The 19,039-nt window shown below is 47.4% G+C and overlaps 1 protein-coding gene across 1 annotated transcript; it reads right to left on the bottom strand.

Moving 5' to 3' along the window:
- Positions 1-15,047: 15,047 nt before the first annotated feature.
- On the bottom strand, positions 15,048-17,042 carry FOXS1 (forkhead box S1). The gene has a single exon (XM_036752395.1). It carries the CDS (start codon positions 17,009-17,011, stop codon positions 15,749-15,751), a length of 1,263 nt encoding a protein of 420 aa, XP_036608290.1. The 5' UTR covers positions 17,012-17,042; the 3' UTR covers positions 15,048-15,748.
- Between the last annotated feature and the right edge of the window lie 1,997 nt (positions 17,043-19,039).

The following is a 19,039-nucleotide window of genomic DNA, read 5'->3' as shown; positions in this document are numbered from 1 at the left end:
GGAGGAAGAGGAGGGGAGGAGGCTGTGTGACCTTGGCAAGTGACTTTCTCTCTGTGGGACTCAGTTTCCTCCTCTATAAATGAGTAGGTTGGATTAGATGACCTCTAAAGTCCCTTTCAACTCTGGATCCTGTGATCTTACAGCCTTTTCATAATAACAGACCCCTAGATGGGTGAGGAATGGGACCAAGAGAGCTCAGAGCAGACCAAGAGAACTCCATGGTCCTCAGCCTCTCCGCTCTGCTATAATTTCGCCCTCCCCGCCCCTGCCTTGGCTTCTGTCAGAGGAAAGGAGACAGTGGCCTGACATCCCTCCTGTATCATTGGCCAGGCTGTCCTGAGAAGGCTGGATCAAAAGACAGAATGTCCTAGGAGTTAGGACACTCTGCTGTCCCTCCCACCTTCCACCCTGGCCCACTGTCCCCCATGAGAAGGCTCTCTCCATCTCCACCCTGACTTCAACTACTCTCAAGCCATGCCCCCTACCTTCAATGACCCAAGAGAAACAGGCTTATCTTTCCAACTCTCAAACCTCTACCCTGATAGACAGTAGGGACTCCATGGTCATTGAAGTAATTAGTAATAATAGTCCGTACTTACATGGCTTCATATGACCTCAAAACAACCCTCCAAGATGAGGTGCAAGAGCACCCCATCTTTATTATGCTGTTGTAATCATCCCTGCTTTACAGATGAAGAAACTGAGGCTCAGAGAGATTAAATGACTTAGAGGTAAATGACCAGAGTCACATAGTTAGCAAACATTGGAGGCAGGATTCAAACCCAGGTGGGTCTTCCTGACCCCAGGACCAGCACTCAGTCTGCCTCTCAGGAACAGAAAGGCCTGGGATCATAGGCAAGAGACCCGAGTGGGTTTTTTTTTTTCATAGTGCCAAAATCCCTTTATTTATCGGGTGATAATATGCCCAAGCCTATTAGACACACCATAGTTTTAACTTGAAAGACTTATGAAAAAAATTCCTTCTTACCTAGGGTTAAAAAACCAAAAGGTAAAATGCTCCACTCTGGGCCCTTTGGTCAGCATCGTATACTGCTTCCTACGTGGCTACGGGTGGTCCTTGGCTATGTAGAAATTTTATTGATATCTTTTGGTTTTATATCACCTTCATTTCCTAACATATCTTCCTATAACCTATAAAACCTATAAAAACCTATAAAACCACCTCTTATAACAAGATTAAAGAGAAATGAAAGTTTAGCAAAATTAATGAGAACATTAGCCAAGTCTGCCAGTGTATGCGACGTGCCATGCCCATAGCCCTCCATCTATGCGAAGAAAGGACAGAGGTGAACTTCGATATCTCTTCTTCAGGGCCAGCCTTGGTCATAGTCATTGCGCAGTGTTCAGTTTTGATTTTTTTTTTGTTTGTTACTCTAGTTCAAGGTTGGCCACTAATTGTCTACGTGGCCTTGGCCAAATCACTTGCTTCCTCTTCTTTTCTGTAATTTCCATTACAAACGGGCCTCAGTTTTCCCATCTGTAATAATTCTCCTGGCTTTGATGCTTCAAAGAGCTATGATTTCATCAATATGGGTACCCCCTTTTACCACAGGAGATCTTAGCCCCTCTACGCCTTAGCAGGCAGGTGTGTGCATTGCAGAGGACAAACCACTTTTACTGTACTTGAAGTCAGCATGGTGGTGAACCTCTAAACTTGGCTAGGCTGAACCCCAGAGAACAGGTCACCTGGCCCTGCCTGAAGCCTTTTCCCATCCACAGGACCTGCCACAGCGTACATTAGGCTGACAGAGCCTTTGAGAACTCAAGGTCACAACCACACCACAGTGAGGCATCGCATCAGAATAACAAGAAAGGGGGCGCAGGTAGGTGGCGCAGTGAATAGGGCACCGGCCCTGGAGTCAGCAGGACCTGAGTTCAAATCCGACCTCAGACACTTGACATACATATCTGTGTGACCTTGGGCAAGTCACCTAACCCCAACTGCCCTGCCTTCCCCCCTCCAAAAAAAGAACAAAAAGAATAGCAAGAAGGGGAAGGGAGGGGAACAGGAATTTATATAGCACTTACTATGTGCCAGGCACTGTGCTAAGGACTTTACAAATATCTCATGTGATCCTCACAACAACCCTGTGAGGTAGGTGCCATTATTATCCCTATCTTACGGTTGAGGAAACTGAGGCAAACAGAGGTTAAGTGGCTTGCCCAGGGTCACACAGATAGTAAATGTCTGAGGCTGATGAACTCATGTATAATTTACAGATGAAGAAACTGAGGCTCAGAGAGATTAAATGACTTAGAGGTAAACGACCAGAGTCACATAGTTAGCAAACATTGGAGGCAGGATTCAAACCCAGGTGGGTCTTCCTGAAAAATCAAGTCGTCTTGACTCCAGGCTCAGAATAACTCATGTTCCTATCATTTTTAAGCCAAATTTTTATTGTTATTTTTAAAAATATTACTAATTTCCCCCTTGTATCCTTCCCCCCACCCCGTCCAGATCCATCTTTTATAACAGACTTTTTTTTTAAGAAAAAGGGGAAGAAAAAAAAGTTCAATCCATGTATTGATATGATGTCACAATATTATTTAATGTTCCATCCTCTAGGGTCTGCTCTTCTTCTCTCCCCCCACCCCACAGCCACACACACCCCTCTGCAAAGGATTAGGAGAAGGTATCATATCTCTTCTTTGGGGCCAAACTTGTTCTTTGTAATTTTGCAACAATTATTTTTAAAAAATAGATTTTTACTGCTACCTTTTGTTTTCACATGACCTACATTTCCATCCCTCTCTTCCCACCTCCCAGGAAAGCCATACCTTTCATTGGACAATTAAAAAGAGGAGAAGAAAAAAAAAGTCCTGTCCAATTAATTAATATATCCAGAAAAGTCTGTGGTTCTGGGCTATGTTCTTTCCCTGCCTGAGTTTGCCGCGCCAGCGAAACGTAGAGGGGTGGGGAAGGGGAGGTGTTTTCTTCTCTCCCCCCCTTGGAGCTAAGCTTGGTCTTTAGGGTTTCAGGGTTCACTTTGGATGCCTTAGCCGTTCTTTTTATTTGCATTGCAATGCCCATTTCTAGTTGTTTTAAGTTTGTTCTTTTTTTCCCTCTCAGCTTTAAAGTTTACAAAGTGTGCCAGAGAATCATCCCATTCTAGAGAGGGAAAGTCATTTGCCTTGGGTCCCAAGACTCACGTGTCAAGGCCAAGGCCTCCTGCATTAAATCCTGTACTTTTCTTACCCAATTGGATCTCCTTACATTTCCTTCACAGGTCTACAAGTATTTTGAAAATGGCACATTGTAAAGGGCTGTAGAAACGTGGGCTATTGTTTATAACACCCAACTCGCTAGAGTCCCATCTCCTATCTATTTTTCTGTTCTCATATCTTGACGGGGGTGAGAACAATCATTCAGTCAATAGACTTTTAAGTGCCTACTTCGTGCCAGGAACTGTGCTAAGTGTTCAGAATACAGAAAGAACCAAAAAAAATTGCTGAAGGAGGTGGAGTAAACTTGGTCCCTGAAAGAACAGATTGACCAGGGTTGTGAATTATCAAAGGTACACTTTTGTGCATAATACTACACCCAGCACAGGACTTTACAATTTGCAAAGCATTTTTTTTTCACTACACACCTGTGAAAGAAGTAGGGAAGCAATTGTGCCCATGGCACAGAGGAAGAAGCCAAAGCCTAGAGAGGTAAGTTAACTGCTCTCAAGCTAGCTGGGAGCTGGGACTAGAACCTGGCTCCTCCAGTTTCCAGTCCAGAACCTATTCAGCTTTTGAAATTTGAGCACATAAGCCTGTACTTGATGATATGCTAAAATGTTTTGAGTTTTTAACCCTATTGTGCCTCAGTTGGATCAAGAAAGGGATTCCACGGCTGGTCAAGCTAAGAGAGTTTGGAGGAATAAGGGATGAGGGAGGGTCTGGTAGGAGGGATTAAAAAGAAACCATTACCCCCAGCTGCCTTGCAAGGGTAGAGACGCTGAAGACTGTCACATGGGACTCATGCTGAAGTATACCTTCCTCTTTTTTATCAGAGAAGTGGTGAAATGCAGGTGTGGAATGGGGCATACATTGTCAGACACGGCAGACTTATGGCTAACTGTATGACTTCTATGTCACTAGAGAGGACTCTCTGTTGAAGAGGGGATAAGAGTCCTGGGAAAATGGTTTTTCAAAAAGGTGTTAATGCCACTTTGTAAAAAAAAAAAGTTAATGTATAGAAAAATTTTTGTAATCACAAAACTCTCACCACACACATACCCATATTATATTTTTTTTATTTTTTTAATATTTATTTTTTTTAATTTTTAGTTTACAACACTTGGTTCTACATAATTTTGAGTTCCAGATTTTCTTCCCTCCCTCCCCCCCTCCCTCCTCAAGACAGCATGGAATCCCATATATCTTCCATGTATAACTTCGTGTTGAATTAATTTACACACTAGTCAAATTGTGGAGAAGCATTATGACCAATGGAATGAATCACGAGAAAGAAGAAACAGAACCAAAAAAACCCCCAAAACAAAAACAAAAGAGAGAAAAAAAGGGGAAAAAAGGGCGAGCATAAAGTGTGCCTCAATCTGCATTCAGACTTCATAGTTCTTTCTCTGGATGTAGATAGCATTCTCCATTGTGAGTCCTTTGGAGTCATCCTTGCACCTTGTGTTGCTGAGAAGAGCGAAGTCTGTCAGGGTTGGTCCTCACAGAATCCATATATCTGTGGTTCTGTACAATGTTCTCCTGGCTCTGCTCCACTCACTCAGCATTATGTCATGTAGGTTTTTCCAGGTTGTTTTGAAGTCTGTAACATCCCCATTTCTTATAGCACAATAGTATTCCATTACCTTCATATACCACAGCTTGTTCAGCCATTCCCCAATTGATGGGCATCCCTTTGATTTCCAATTCTTAGCTACCACAGAAAGAGCCTCTATAAATATCCTTGTACATATGGGTCCCTTTCCCGCTTGTGTGATCTCTTTATGCCCATATAATATATGAGTATATTATATGTGCACATTTACATGCATGTTATATGTAAATATTATAATATGCATATATCATGTACACACAATTAAGCTTTGAGAGGCATAGTGGTTAGAGAACAGGCCTTGAAAGAACCCAGGAAGATCAGGGTTCAAGTCTCATGTCTGACAAATACTAATTGGGTGATCCAATTACCAAATTGGATCCAAAGTAAACCAGTTTACTCCACCTCCTTCAGCAAAGGGGGATCCTTACTTAACTTCCCAAGGTTCTAGACAACTCTAAAGACTAAAAGTTGGAGCGAAGGGGCCATCCTGAAACGGTAGAGGGAGTTTCCTCTATCATTATTATGATTGTTCTAATATTATATTTCAGGTCCAGCACCTATCTCTGCCCTCTCCCTCCGAACCTCCAAGAGTGCCTGATGGGAACAGTTTATGTGCGAATGGAGGCACAGAGAGACGAAGCAATTTTTTTAGGGTCACACAGCAAATTAGTGACAGACAGTGGCCTTGTTGCGCTGGTTGTGCCTATTTTATCTTGGAGACTTTTTTTTTTTTTACTTATGAGAGGCAACCAGGTATAGTAGAAAGACTGACTGATGGGGAGTCAGGACACTTGAGATCAGAGATGGGCTAGATCCAGCTAATACTGGCTCCCTGGAGCTGGTTGTTAAATTTTTATTGTTAGCATTTGTGCCTCAAAAATCCACAAGCTACAAGTCAGGGCTTAATTTATTGTTTTATTTTTATTTTTAATTTGTTGTTTTTTATTTTTGTTAGTTTGTTATACTGTTGTTATTTTGTTTTCATTTTTACTTTATTGTTTATTGTTTAGATTTAAGAAAATGATGGAGAAATGTTTAACACTGGCAGACTAAACTTAAAAGTGTGTCAAGAGTACATTGTGTCTGGAGAACCAGTTATTACCACCATACTGGTACCTGAGTTAGACTCCTAGCTCTGGGACTTACTAGTTATGTGACCACATACATATCACTTAACCAAAATCTCAGTTTCTCCATCTATAAAATGGGGATACCAATCCTAGCGATGCCTACCTCATGAGGTTGCTGTGAGCAGAGCCCTTTGCAAACCTTAAAATCCTGTAGCTGTTATTAATAAATGCTTGTTGGATGGATTTAATATTATAATTACACTTAGACCTGGGTTGCGTAGCGGCTGCCTGTTCTAAGATGGTCTCCCTGTTCCTCCCTTTCTGATTCTGGAAGGCTGGGGCCCAGGGGGCTGCCAACAGCCATGTGGGGAGTCCAGAATGGAAAGAATGTGAGGCAGGAAGCCGGACTGGGCGGGGGCACTGGTCTCAGGAGTGTCGGGGGAGTCTAAGGTGGAGTGGGGAGATGAGATCACAACGTCTGGGACTCAGCACCCAGCCAGTGCCTCAGTCTGGGCTGGGCTGGGCTGGGATTATACTAGCTACTCCACCCCCACCCTGCCCTTGACCTGCCCAGCCCCCAAATTGTCAGACTATTCATTAATTTCCAACTTGGAACATATACCTTCCCCACCCTGGGCCTCAGTTTCCCCTCCTGTACAAAGAGAAGATCGGACTAGTTGACCTTTAGGCTCTCTTCCTACTCTGACCTTCCACATGTTCCATGTTCTAAAATCTCTTCCCTCACTTAACAAACTATGAATCTCCTTCCCTTACTGCCGATGGCAACTATTGCTCATGTGGGGAACCCCAGGCAGGAAACAGAACTAGAGGATTAAAGTCCAGCCTGGAAGCTTTGGTACAGCTCCTCTCTTGTCCTATACAGGTATGTCTCTATATTCATCCCTAATGGCCCATCCTGTGGGACTCTTGTCCGTGTTCTCTAATAAATTTGCCACAGGGGTCCACTCATTGGGCTGGAGGCCTTGCAACACAGGCCTTGTGCCATAGAACTTGGAAGCAGGAGATCTGAGCTGAAGTCCTGGCTCTGACACCGTGTGATCTTGGATAAGTCACTTTTCTCTTGGCACCTCAGCCCCCAACTCTACAAAATGGGGATAATACTTGCCATATGGGGCAGCTAAGGGGCTCAGTGGATAGAGTCCCAGGCCCGGAATCAGGAAGACTCATCTTCCTGAGTTCAAATATGGCCTCAGATAATTACTAGCTGTGTGACCCTGGGCAAGTCACTTAACTTTGTTTGCCTCAGTTTCCTCATCTGTAAAATGAGCTGGAGAAGGAAATAGCAACCCGCTCCATTATCTCTGCCAAGAAAACCCCAAATGGGGTCATGAAGAGTCAGACAGGACTGAAAACAACTGAATAACAACAACTTGCTTTCCCTACTTCGCAGAGTACTTGTGATTATAAACTGTATGTAAAATATTATATAATGTCAGATATACAATTAAATATATTTTTATATATGTAATTTAAAAATATCTATATAATATAATTATATTATATTATTATATATAATTAAATAACTGTTTATATAATGTAACATAACTTATAAGTTATAACTCTACATAATATGAAAGAGGATTATATTCTAACTCTCATCATCCGACTTCTGCTACTGCATGTGAGATAACAAAAATAGCTCTAAATTCCACAGCACTATAAGCCTGGGTTCAAGCCTGGATCATTTGCATAAGATTCTTCCTATGGGTGGAGAGAAGGCTGGCTCTGCCCCTTTTTCACCTGCGTGAGAGGCAGAGGGGCTGAGGTAGAAATTAGGGAACTGCTGAGGTTCTGGCTTTCCCTTTACATCTGCCTTCCAAAAGCTAACCTCATTTTCTATAGATTTCTCCCCAAAATGGGTCTGGAACCATGGATTTCCTCTCTTGAAGCAGGCATGCTTCTGTTCTCCCAAGCCAGGGGCAAAGGGCTGAACTTGAGGACTTAGAGGGCCACATGTGGCCTTGAGGTTGCAGATTCCCCACCCCTGCCCCAAGCTCTCAGGCGACCTCTACCTCTCCACAGCTGCACTGGGGTGGACTCATCATTCTCTCCCTGTGTGACCAGAGACTTATGAAAATATTCTAGACTTAAACCCAGGGATTCAGCACTTCAAAGTTTTAAAAATGATTTCCTCATAGCAATCTTTTAAAAATTTATTTTTACTGATATCTTTTTTAATATCTCTTCCATTTCTGAATATATTGCTCTCCCCTCTTCTGCCCATGGAGTCATCCTTTGTAATAAAGATTTTTTAAATTTTAGTTTTTTATTCTGAACTTAAACGCCAAAAAAGAGAACATTTCCATCTACACAGCTGAACATAAAAGGGGGCTGTATATGAAATCTTGAATCTCCATTTAATACTATTTACTGTTTTTTTTTTTGAAAAAAAAACCATAAACTAGCTGGATGTCTATGATGTGGTGCATGTCTATAATGCCTGCCACTGGAGAGGCTGAAGCCAGTCAGATTCTAAACTCAGGAATCCTGAGAAGCACTAGTCAATAGTCAAGAAATAGATGGCTCTGGAGGAGAAAGTGGGGCTGGTGACCTTGCACAACCCTTCCTCACTCAAATCGCAGTCAACTGCAAGTCATGTCATGATTTCCCTGATGTGATGGTCGTCTTCAAGAATGAAGGACAAACACACACACACACACACACACACACACACACACACACACGTCACTGAGCTCAGCAGTAGGAATACACAAAATGAAAAAAGAAAACAGTCCCTGCCCTCAAGGAGCTTATAATCTAAAGGGGAAAGACAAAAACCAAAAGAAAGTTGAAAATGGAAGGACAATAGGGAGGGACCCAACGCTGGAGAATGGTGAAGAAGTCAGTCAGAGAAGTCTCAAGATACAGTAGGGCTAAAGCCTTGGTTGTTAGCATTAAATCTGAACCAATATGGTGAATACACCCCCTCTCGCCCAGAATAGGGCTGCCAGGCTGCCTAAGGAGGTGTAAATTGGTCCAGGTCAGGAATGGAACAGGTCAAAGCTTCCTTGCTGATGATAAGTAGTGGGATGGGCTAGTGAGGGGCCTTTCTGCTTCTATCCAAGATAAGATAGGGAGACCTTCTCTCTCTCTCTGTCTCTCTCTGTCTTTCTCTCTCTCTCTCTCTCTCTCCCATCTTTCTCTCTCTCTGTTTCCCTCCCCCTCCCTCCTTCCTTCTCTCTCTCTCTCTCCACATATATATATATATATACACACACACATACATATATACATAATAATAATTCCATGTTTGACTTTCAGAACCATCCTGCTTATTATCTGTGTTTTCTTCTATTCTCTTTTGTGCATTTGAAAACTGTTTCCAGGTTCATATGCCACAATTTGTTCAGACATTCCTCATTCAAAGGGCACCTCCTTGGCTTTTAGTTTTTCCTCTTTCCCTTCTAATCTCTCATTTCAGAACCAGGAAGTTTGTTTTGTTCGTGGCTGTGTTCTCATAGCAATCTTAAGCAGCTCTGTGAAGTGGCTTTGGATTTGAAGTTAGTAAAACCTGAGTTTGAATCTTGCCTTAGATACTTATTGACTAGCTAGGGGCAAGTCACTGGATCTCTCAGCCTCAGTTTTCTTACCTGTAAAATAGGGGTGATAACAGCACCTGTCTCACAGAGCTATTGGGAGAATGAAATGAAATCATATTTGTAAAACCCTTGGTTTTAAAGCCCTCAACAAACCTTGAACTACATGTAATAAATGCTAGCTATTATTAAGTCAGGTTGCAAAAGGGGTCTTTCATTTAAGATCTCATAAAGTTGTGGCTAGAGGGCTGTCCTAGGAGTCAGGAAGACCTGAGTTCAAGTTCCTTTCTGATACATAATGACTGTATGATCATGGTCTGTCTAGCTACTTTGCCTTTCAACGTTCCCAGGCAATTTTTAAAGACTGTAAATTATAGAGGAGTTATCAATCAGCAGCAGTGGAGGGAGTTTCCAGGTTGGGAATAAGCCTCATTAATGAAATCACAAGTTCAAATTCTTAAAAAAGATTCCTTCCAACCCTAAATCTGATAATCTCTATTTTAAAGATGAGGAAATCTGTGGCTCACATTGGTTATAGTTAGAATTGATAGCTGGAAAGGAACATTTTGTCCAATGTCCTCACTTTTTTCCATTTGGGGAAACTGAGTCCCAGAAAGGAGAAGTGATTTGCTTGGGATCCCTTGGCTGCCGAGTACCAGAATGGGGATCCAAAAATCCATCTGCTGACTCTACGTCTAGCCTGCTTTCCATTACTTGGTGAGGCTCAGAACAGAGAATCCTAGGCTCAGGTGGGGAAGGAGCTTAGAACAAGAGGGGTGGGTTGCTCAGCATTGACTGTCTGCTCCCAGGCAGGAGATATGGGGGATTTGGGGGAGGTATGTTGACCCTGATGCTCTTTGCTCCTTCCTCCAGAAAGGGACCATGGGGCAAGTTCCCCACAGTTGACCGTCAGGCCCATGGCTATGAAGGATCTCTCCTGTTCCTCAAAACACTTCACCCCTCTGGGGTTCTTTCTATCTCTTTAAAATGAGGAGGTCGAAATAAATGGTCTCTAAGGTCCATTCCAACCATAACATTTTATATTCTAAGGTCTCCTCCAGCTCTAAAAGCTTGGATTCTATAAGTCAATGACTAGATGATTGCTGAGGTCCCTTCCAGCTATAAATTCTGAGATCCCTGGATCCCCTCTCCACCCCAGCATTCCCAACACCACCCAGAGAGATGGTGGGAACTGAGCCCAGGGAGGAGACGTTGGCAGAGGGGCCCTAGCTCAGCAAGGAGCTGTGTCTCTATGTGGGAGAGGCCTGAGGCTAAGGGGAGGGGGAACGAGAATCCTGTAGAGGGAGTTGTGGGCTGGGGGCTTCCAGCAGAAAGGAGTAAGAGTCTGGGATGACCTTCACCATCCCCCAAATCTGAAGCCCGGTGCTAGTTCCCTCCCCCCTTGGGCTCAGGGGACAGCACGGAAGAGCACAGGAACTGGGGTCACAAGGTCCCTGCAAGAATGAGCCTGGGAAGGGCTCCAGGCAGGGGAAGGAAAGGCCTCCCTCTGAGCCATCAGATAAAGAACATACAAATACCCTCCCCTCCACCACACACACCCCTGACACACACATTTCCCACATGCACATACCCTCCCATACACATGCATAACCACACACACACACACACACACACACACCAGACAAAGAACACACTCTGATACACTCACATACCACATACATGTCCCTGACTCGCCAGTCCATACTCAGATAACCTCCCCCGTACAAACGCCCTTAATACACACAGAAGCCCCATACAAACACAACAATGCTGATATCATCCCCATTCACACACACCTCTTTCATGCATACACATCCCGTGCCCTCTCCCCATACATACACAGACCCAGATAATAATGAGTCAGCGTTTATGTAGCCCTTGAAGTACTTTACAAATATTATCTCATCTGATCCTCATAACATCCTTGGGAGGCAAGTCCCATTATTATCCCCTTTTCATAGTTGAGGAAACTGAGACAGACAAAGATTAAGCACCTTGCCCAAAGTCATGCAGCTAATAAGTACATAAGGCTGGATTTGATCTAGGCATAGTTTTATATTTGGAGTAGTATGTCAAAGATATTTGTAACACACCATTACACCTATACGTATAGAAATAAATACATACAAAAAAAGAAAGAAATAGGTACCAGCCAGTCAGGAGGACCTAAGTTCAAATGTGACCACAGATACTTATTAGCTGTGGGACCCTGGACAAGTCACTTTACCCCAATTGCCTCCCTCACCAAATTCACATATACCCATAGGAATAGAGACCCCAATCAACACATCCATTCTCCCATTCAAACACACACTTGTGGCATATATAGTATATATACCTTATAGGTAGTTTCATGGTATATCCTGGTATATACCCACACACCCACCCTGAAACGCATCCTCTATACATATATATGGCCTGCCACACAAACACATCCTCCTTACACACACACACACACACACCTCTCTGAAACATAGACACGTGCTTCACAATTATGCCTTTGATAAACACCCCTAGACACTGCAGTAATAATTTCAATTTAAACAGCATTTTAAGGTTTATGAAGGGCACACACATTGCTTTGGTATACATCTCCTCTCTCCCACCATCTACACCCCCTAAAGCCATTGTATGCATTGTATCCCTCCCACGTAAGTCTTCCCCAGCACACATACCCCCTGCTCTCTCACACACAGCTAGGCACAAACAGCACACTCTTAGTCACATGAAACCCCCTTTCCTTCCGTTTCCTTTCTCCCATCACCAGCTTTACCCTCCTCCGTCTCTACCCTCCAAGGTCATCGAGGTCATAAAGCTGGAGGCAGACACTTCTCTGGGAGGGGGGAACTGAGGAGAGAGAAAGGAGGGAAGTGTGTGTGTGTGTGTGTGTGTGTGTGTGTGTGTGTGTGTGTGTGTAGGGGGAATGCAGCTGGCCTTGGGAACGCTTTCCCAGCTCAGCTCCCGTTCTCTGAGACCCGGCCTGGCCCCCATGAGGGGCTGCCCACAGCAGGGGCGAGTCTGTGGGAACCAGACAGCTCAGGGCACTGCTCCCCGGGCTTGCTTCCTCCCAGGCCCCTAGAGAGCCCCGGGAAGGGAGGGAGGGAATCTGTGAGGGGAAGGGAGGGAGGGAGGAGGCAGAGGTCAGTTAGGTTGATCAGCCAGCCCAGACAGTCACAGCTGGGCCAGTCAGCCAGCGGGGCTTCCTGGAGGCATGGGCTAACAGATAGGGGAGAAAGGACAGAGGTAGGAGAGGAGACAAGAACTGGAACCTGAGACAAGCAAAGAGAGAGGAGAAAACAGAGCTCATTTCTGGGGAGGAAAGAATGAAGATTTAGGAAGGGCTGAGAGAGGGGGGCAAATCAACCTGGGATTTGGTTGGGGCTGGGAGATGAAGTTAGCAAGTAGTATAGGCCTCCTCCTTCCCTGCCAGATGTTGAGGGATCATCCCTCACCATGCCCCACCCCCCAGCTCTGGCCTCAGTATAGGACCCAAATCACGGTGGTTTTGTCCTACTTCATTCCCTGGTGCCCAGGCCCTTCGTCCCTCCCCGCCCCTGTCCCAGGGGCTCTTGGGCAGGGAGGCCTTCAACCTCAAAGCCTCCTGGGTCCCCAGAGGGCCTCCCAGCAGCTGCCCCTCTTTCCTTCAGCCTCCTCCTCTCCCCTAACCTCCCCGTACTGGTGTGGAGTTGTGTCCATCTATCCTTGTACGCTGTTTCCCGGGTATTGTGTCTGCACACCTGTGTGTAGCCATGGCCAGCTCTGTTGTTATCTATTAAACGCAGTCTGCATCTCTCTCATGGCGTCTACATCCTAATGCAGTCTCTGTGCATTGCAGGTCTCCTGGTCTCTGCACACTTATGCAAGGTCGCTAATATGAGGCCATTGTCAACCCCTCAGTTTTCTTCATTCCCTGGATCCTAGTTGGTCCAGGACTGACTCTAGCATCCTCGCCACCCCCACCCCCGGGCATAAGAAGAAGGGAGGGGTGCTACTGAACAAATTTAGCCATAAAAGGGAAGCCAAGGATCCATCACCCAGGTACCCGTCACCAGCCTTTTCTGAACAGAGTCAGCTGGTGAAAAAGGATTCCTGGAAGCCCAAGTACAGAGATCACTCAGGACTAGGTACTGGGGTTGGCAGAGACCAACACCCGAGAAGCAATAGTCCCTGCCTCGTCCCAGTCCAGTGAGAGGATGAACATCCCTCTCCCTTCCTCCAGAAACCCTGAGGATCTGGCTTCCCATGGTCCAGATGGGAAGACTAAGGGACTCCGAAAAAGGAAGTCACTTGCTAGGAACATCCCAGTAGGATAGGGTGTGTGTGGGGAAATACAACCCAGGAATCCTGGCCCCTAGCCCTGTGGTCTTTTTTCGTTCCAACGAATAGAAGAAGGGTTTTTAGGAGAATTCATCATCCTTGGAACAAGTGCCTTCTCCCTCCAGCTCCCACCCTCTAACCATCAATGTCTCTTGTCTCGCGATTTGCAACATAACCTCTCAAGATCTGATTCACAAGAATCGAGAGGGGACATGTGGCAGTTCGGGAGGCTCCAAAGGCTCCTGGGTCCTGGGATCCTGGTGGTTCCACTGGTTTAGAGAGAGGCTGAGAGATATCCCTGCCCTGCCCCCCAATTACCCTACTACAAGGAAGAGACTCAGATGACTCCCAGAAAGAGGAAGGGGCCAGGGCACTCTTCCCCAGACTGGGGGGCGGGGAGTGGTGTGGGGAAGTACAGGAGGCCAGGAAAACCATATTTCAGGAAGGGTTGGACTCTGGAACCTGCTTCCCAGTGGCTGGAGGTGCTGGATGGAGCAAAGGGGAGGCAGAATATGGTAATATTCTAGTGGAAAAGAATAATGAGCTGAAAATCATTAGATCTGGGTTCAGATCTTGACTCTGCCTTAAGCTTACTCTGTGACCAGAGGCAAATCACTTCCCCGACTCCCTCATGTATAAAATAAGGAATCTGGACTAGAGAATCTCTGAGGGTACTTCCAATTCTCATACTCGACTACTGTGATGCTATGAGCATCTTTACTCCTCACCTCTACCGGGGATGGCTCTCCCCTTGGTCTCACCAGCTCTGATCTGACCTCCCAAATAGCAAGAACAGCTTGGAGTGGGGGTGAGATGGGAGGGTCTGATTTGTGGATTATGGAAGTGTCCCAACCATTGAGAGCAGGAGATGAGGGGACAAGTTCCTGGGACTGGGGTATGGGAAGTGGATAGTGGGGGTTCTAAGGAGTCCATCTCCCTCATTGTCTATCCCCTGGGATTCTTGGTCAGTGCAAAGTCCCTGAGAGTACCCAGCCCCAAGTTTCAGGAGGAGGAAGGGGGAGCATCTGGAAAGGACAAAGAATAGACTCCTTTTCCTCTTTGGACTCTCCCCTTTCCCTGTTTTCCCTCCCCCTTTGTTTCTTCCTCCCACTCCAATCTCCCTCTTTCCCCCTCCCTGAGTGGCAGGAAACTCCCACCAAAAGTCCCCTTGCAGGGCAATCCTCTTGGGACAAAGTAACTCAATCCAACCCCTTCTCCATTCCTCCCATGGAGAGACTGATACCTAGGGGCAGCCCTGGAAGAACCCAGGCGTCCTGGACCCCATCCACCAGGCCAGGCTTATGGTATCTTTCAAGACTCACTTGCTTTATTAAGTAGAGTGTCGAGTAAAATCTGACATAGGTCCAGCCTCACACCTTCCCCACACTCCCCAAGTATGTCCAGGAAGGGGCCAGGGCGTGAGGTCACTTCACCAGACTCTGGAATCCTGGTCAGGCAGAGCCCTAGGTCATTCAAAGAAGACAAAGATCTCTTGTTTCTGTTGCCTCTTCAGAACTGTTCAGTAGTGGGAAAAGCTTTGGATTAAGAAGAGTCAGAAGACCTGGGCTCGGGCCCTGACTCACCTAACTACTAGCTGTTTGACCTTGGACAAGTCATTTCCCTTCTTTGGGTCTCTCAGTTTCCTCCTTTGTAAAATGAGGGTGCTGGATTAGATGACCTCCAAAATCCCCTCCAGCTGTAATCATATCTGATTTAATCCTTAGTTTTTCATCTGGCTTTGGGAGCCATCCCTCTCACTAGCACAGACTTTTCTGGCCCCCATCCTCACCCAGGGGAGATCCCTACCCTCTGCCACCCCTGGAACCCTCTCTCTCTCAGGGACCCAGTGTGTTGGGGACAGACTGAGCAAGGCATCGTCCCCTGGAGAATATCAAATGGCTCCAGACCTCAGGTAAGAGTCCATTCTTTATCTGGTCCTTGCATGAAGTGGTAGGTGAGTCTGTCTGGTTGTACAAGGGAAGAAGCAGAAGACCGGAAAGGAAACTTCATTCAAAGAAGAACATGCCTGGGGTCCGATAGAGGCAGTGGGGTAGCCCTAGCTGGTAGCTTCCTCCTCCCTGGAGTGGGAAAGCCCCCCCAGTCCAGGGCTCCTTCTGGTTCCCCCGAAGGGGTAGTGGGGATTGGAAGGGAGGTGACTGAGTGGGGGTGGCTGGGGAAGCTGGAGTGGGTGCAAGGAAATGATCCAGGGCTGGGCCACAGCCCCGCTCATCCATGCAGAAGCTCAGGGCTTGCACGCGGCACTGGTAGCTGCCACCCAGAGCTTCAGCCCCACCAAAGTTGCCAAAGATGGGTAGCCCTGCCTTGCCATAGGCTTCCCCGTCAGGGAATCGGGCTGGGGAGGGCTGAGGGCCCTGGGGGGCAGGGAAGACTGGAGGCAGGCTGAATGCTGGGCATGGAGAGGCAGAAGAGGAAGAGGAGGAAGAGGAGGAGGGTGGCAGCTCTCGAGGGTCCACTCTCTGTCCAGGAGACCTGGATGGCTCAGGAGTCTCCTTCAGGTCCATCAGCATCTGTGAGGCTGGCAGGGCCAGTGGCTCAGAAGTGGAAAGGTACAGACCAGCTGGGGTTGTAGGGAGAGCATCTGTAAGTCCCCCAAAGAGGCTATCATTGGGTGATGTCTCTGAACTGGTGTGGCATAGACTCTGGGACTCGGGCAGCTCCAGTGGTGGGGCTAGGCATGGTCCAGTGGTGGCCTTGGCCGGGCCAGAGGCCCCCTCCTGCTCTCGGGTATCCCTATGAGGGTCTGGCATCCCAGAGGCCCGACAGCCCCCACGACCTGGCCCAGCACGGGCCCTGCTTTTGGCCTTCCTCTGCATCTCAGTCTCGGGCTCAGACCCCCTCTTGCGGGTGAAGCGGCGCCTCCGTCGCAGGAAGCTGCCATTTTCAAACATGTTGTAACTGTCAGGGTCCAGGGTCCAGTAGCTGCCCTTGCCAGGCCTGCGGTCATCTCGGGGCACCTTGACAAAGCATTCGTTGAGGGACAGGTTGTGGCGGATGCTGTTCTGCCAGCCAGGCCGGTTGTCTCGATAGAAGGCAAAGCGGCCCATAATGTAGTGGTAGATGGCACTGAGTGTGGCCCTCTGGCCTGGAGAGCTCTGGATGGCCATGGTGATGAGGGCGATGTAGCTGTAGGGGGGCTTGGCTAGCTCCCCAGGGCGGCTGGGACCCGGGTCCTGGCCTTGCCGACTGGGAGCTGAATCCCGGCCCTGGCCATTCTCAGGCCCCCGTGGAGTGGCACAGTCAGGCTGCATCTCTTTCCCTTCCCAGAGGCCTTCGCCGCCAAAAGCCGGTCAGGAGCCTCCTCCAGCTGGTTAAAAGCCCTCGGCCAGCCCAGCCCCTGTGGCCTGGAAAGGCTAGAGGGGAGGGATCAGGCTGTTCTACCCCCACCCCTTTCCCACCCAGCTGCCAGTCCCAACCGGAGGCAGCCCTGCTCCTGGGGGCCTGGGGAGGGGCCAAGCTTTGGTCCAGCCCCCACAGGCTTCAGGGCTGAGGGTCCCAGGGGAAGGAGAACAGGAGGATGAGGCAGAGGCTGGGTTGGCTGGGCAGAACTGAAAAAAGAAATGGAAAGTCGGACTCGAGATTCCCCACTGCCTCCTTATCCTATTTCTCTCTCCTTCCTCAAGCCCTGTCATGGCCTCTCCTCCACCTCCATATAAGTCTCAGCACTTTTCTCCCCACTAAATGTCTGCTCTGCTCAGAGCTCTCCTATTTCCCTCTGTCTCTCCCCACACTATCTCTCCTTCTCTATTTACTTCCCTGCTTCTCTTCTCCACTCTTTCCTCTCTCGCCTTCCTCCTTCTTTTCTTCCTTTTCTCTCCTCCCTCTCACCATCTCCTTTCTCTTTATATTTCTTCTCCAGTCACCTCACTCTCCCGTCAGTACTCCATCTTTTCCCCTTTTCAAACAAGGGCCAAACTGTTCTTTTCAGTCGTGGGGAGAGGACGAGAGTGTGAAAATGAAGGGAAAATAAATTGGGGGGGGATAGATTCTAAAGATGGAGGGACCTCTGGGGGAGCTGTTGGGAAGGAAGAAAGAATAAGGGTTGTGAGGAAGGAGAGGGAGGAGTGAGGGCCAAGAGGCAGAGAGAGGAGAATAGGGGAGGTGGGGAAAGGGAGGGAGGAATGAGGGCTATGTGTGTGGGGGGGGGGATGAGGAGGTGCCGAAGGAGGGGGAGGAATGAGGGCCAAGAGCCAGAGAGCGGAGGTGGGAGAGGTGGGAAAGGAGAGGAAAGAGGGCTGTGAGACTGGAGAGGAGGATGGGGGCTGTTGGGAGGGAGGAGGAGAAAGGATGGGCGTGGGGAAGCCCCTGGCCCTAGCAGAGGAAGGATGTGGGGGAGAGACTTCAGTAAGTACTGCAGCTCCTTGGGCCTAGCTCCCTCTGCTGAGCTTTGGAGAAAAGTCTGTCTTGCTGGGCTGAGTCACGTCTCCTGCCCTAGCCCTTTATAGATCTTGGGTGGAGAGGGCAGGGTGAAGAAGGACCTATTCAACTTTAAGGCTGGTCAGTGGTTTTTGAGTCAGACTTCCTGCCCTGGGACCCAGAAACCAGGGATCAGTGGAAAGATAATGAAAACGGAGGACCTAGATTTGAATCTTAGCTTCATTACTGACTTGTGTTAACTTGGCCAAGTCCCTTTCCTCCCTCCAAGAAGCCCCTCCTGGCCCTTCCATACCATATCCACTGGGTGGCCACAAAATGGTGATCATGATTCTCCATGATAACTGAGGTCCTTTCCAGGGCCCAGCTTAGAAGGGAATAGAGGGAGAGGGCAGGGCAGGCAGGCTGCTTCAGCCTCTACCTCTCCAAGGCTCTTTGCCTCTCCCGGCTCAGTTTCTCTCATCAAAGACCCTGTCCCAAGTAAGTGGCAGGAGAAGAGAGGTTTTTGACCTAGTCGATGAAGGTCTTTGGACTGTTGTCTTCAGTGCTTAAAGCAAGATGCTTAATGAAGGTAACAGTCAGTAGAGGGAAAGGAGTCCTGGTCTGGGAATTAGAAGCTGACCTGGTTTCAAATCCTAGCCCTGCAACTGTGTAACCATAGACAAGTCTCCTCCTCTCCAGGCCTCAATTTCTTCACCTAAAACTCATTTTCCCTGTCCCTCCCTGGGAAATTCAAATGAGGAAATAATGACGGCTCATATTTATATAAGGCATTTTAAAAGTTTAAAAACACTTCACATACATAATCTCGTCTTCACCACAGCCCCGTGAGGTAGGTACTACAGGCATGAATATCACTGTCTTACAGAGATTGATTCTCAGGGTAAGTGACTTACCCACCGCCA

Source organism: Trichosurus vulpecula, chromosome 3 (genome assembly GCF_011100635.1).
Source record: "Trichosurus vulpecula isolate mTriVul1 chromosome 3, mTriVul1.pri, whole genome shotgun sequence".
NCBI classification, from domain to species: domain Eukaryota; kingdom Metazoa; phylum Chordata; class Mammalia; order Diprotodontia; family Phalangeridae; genus Trichosurus; species Trichosurus vulpecula.
Note: the sequence above shows the minus strand (reverse complement) of the source record. Positions and strands in the feature narration are given on the sequence as shown.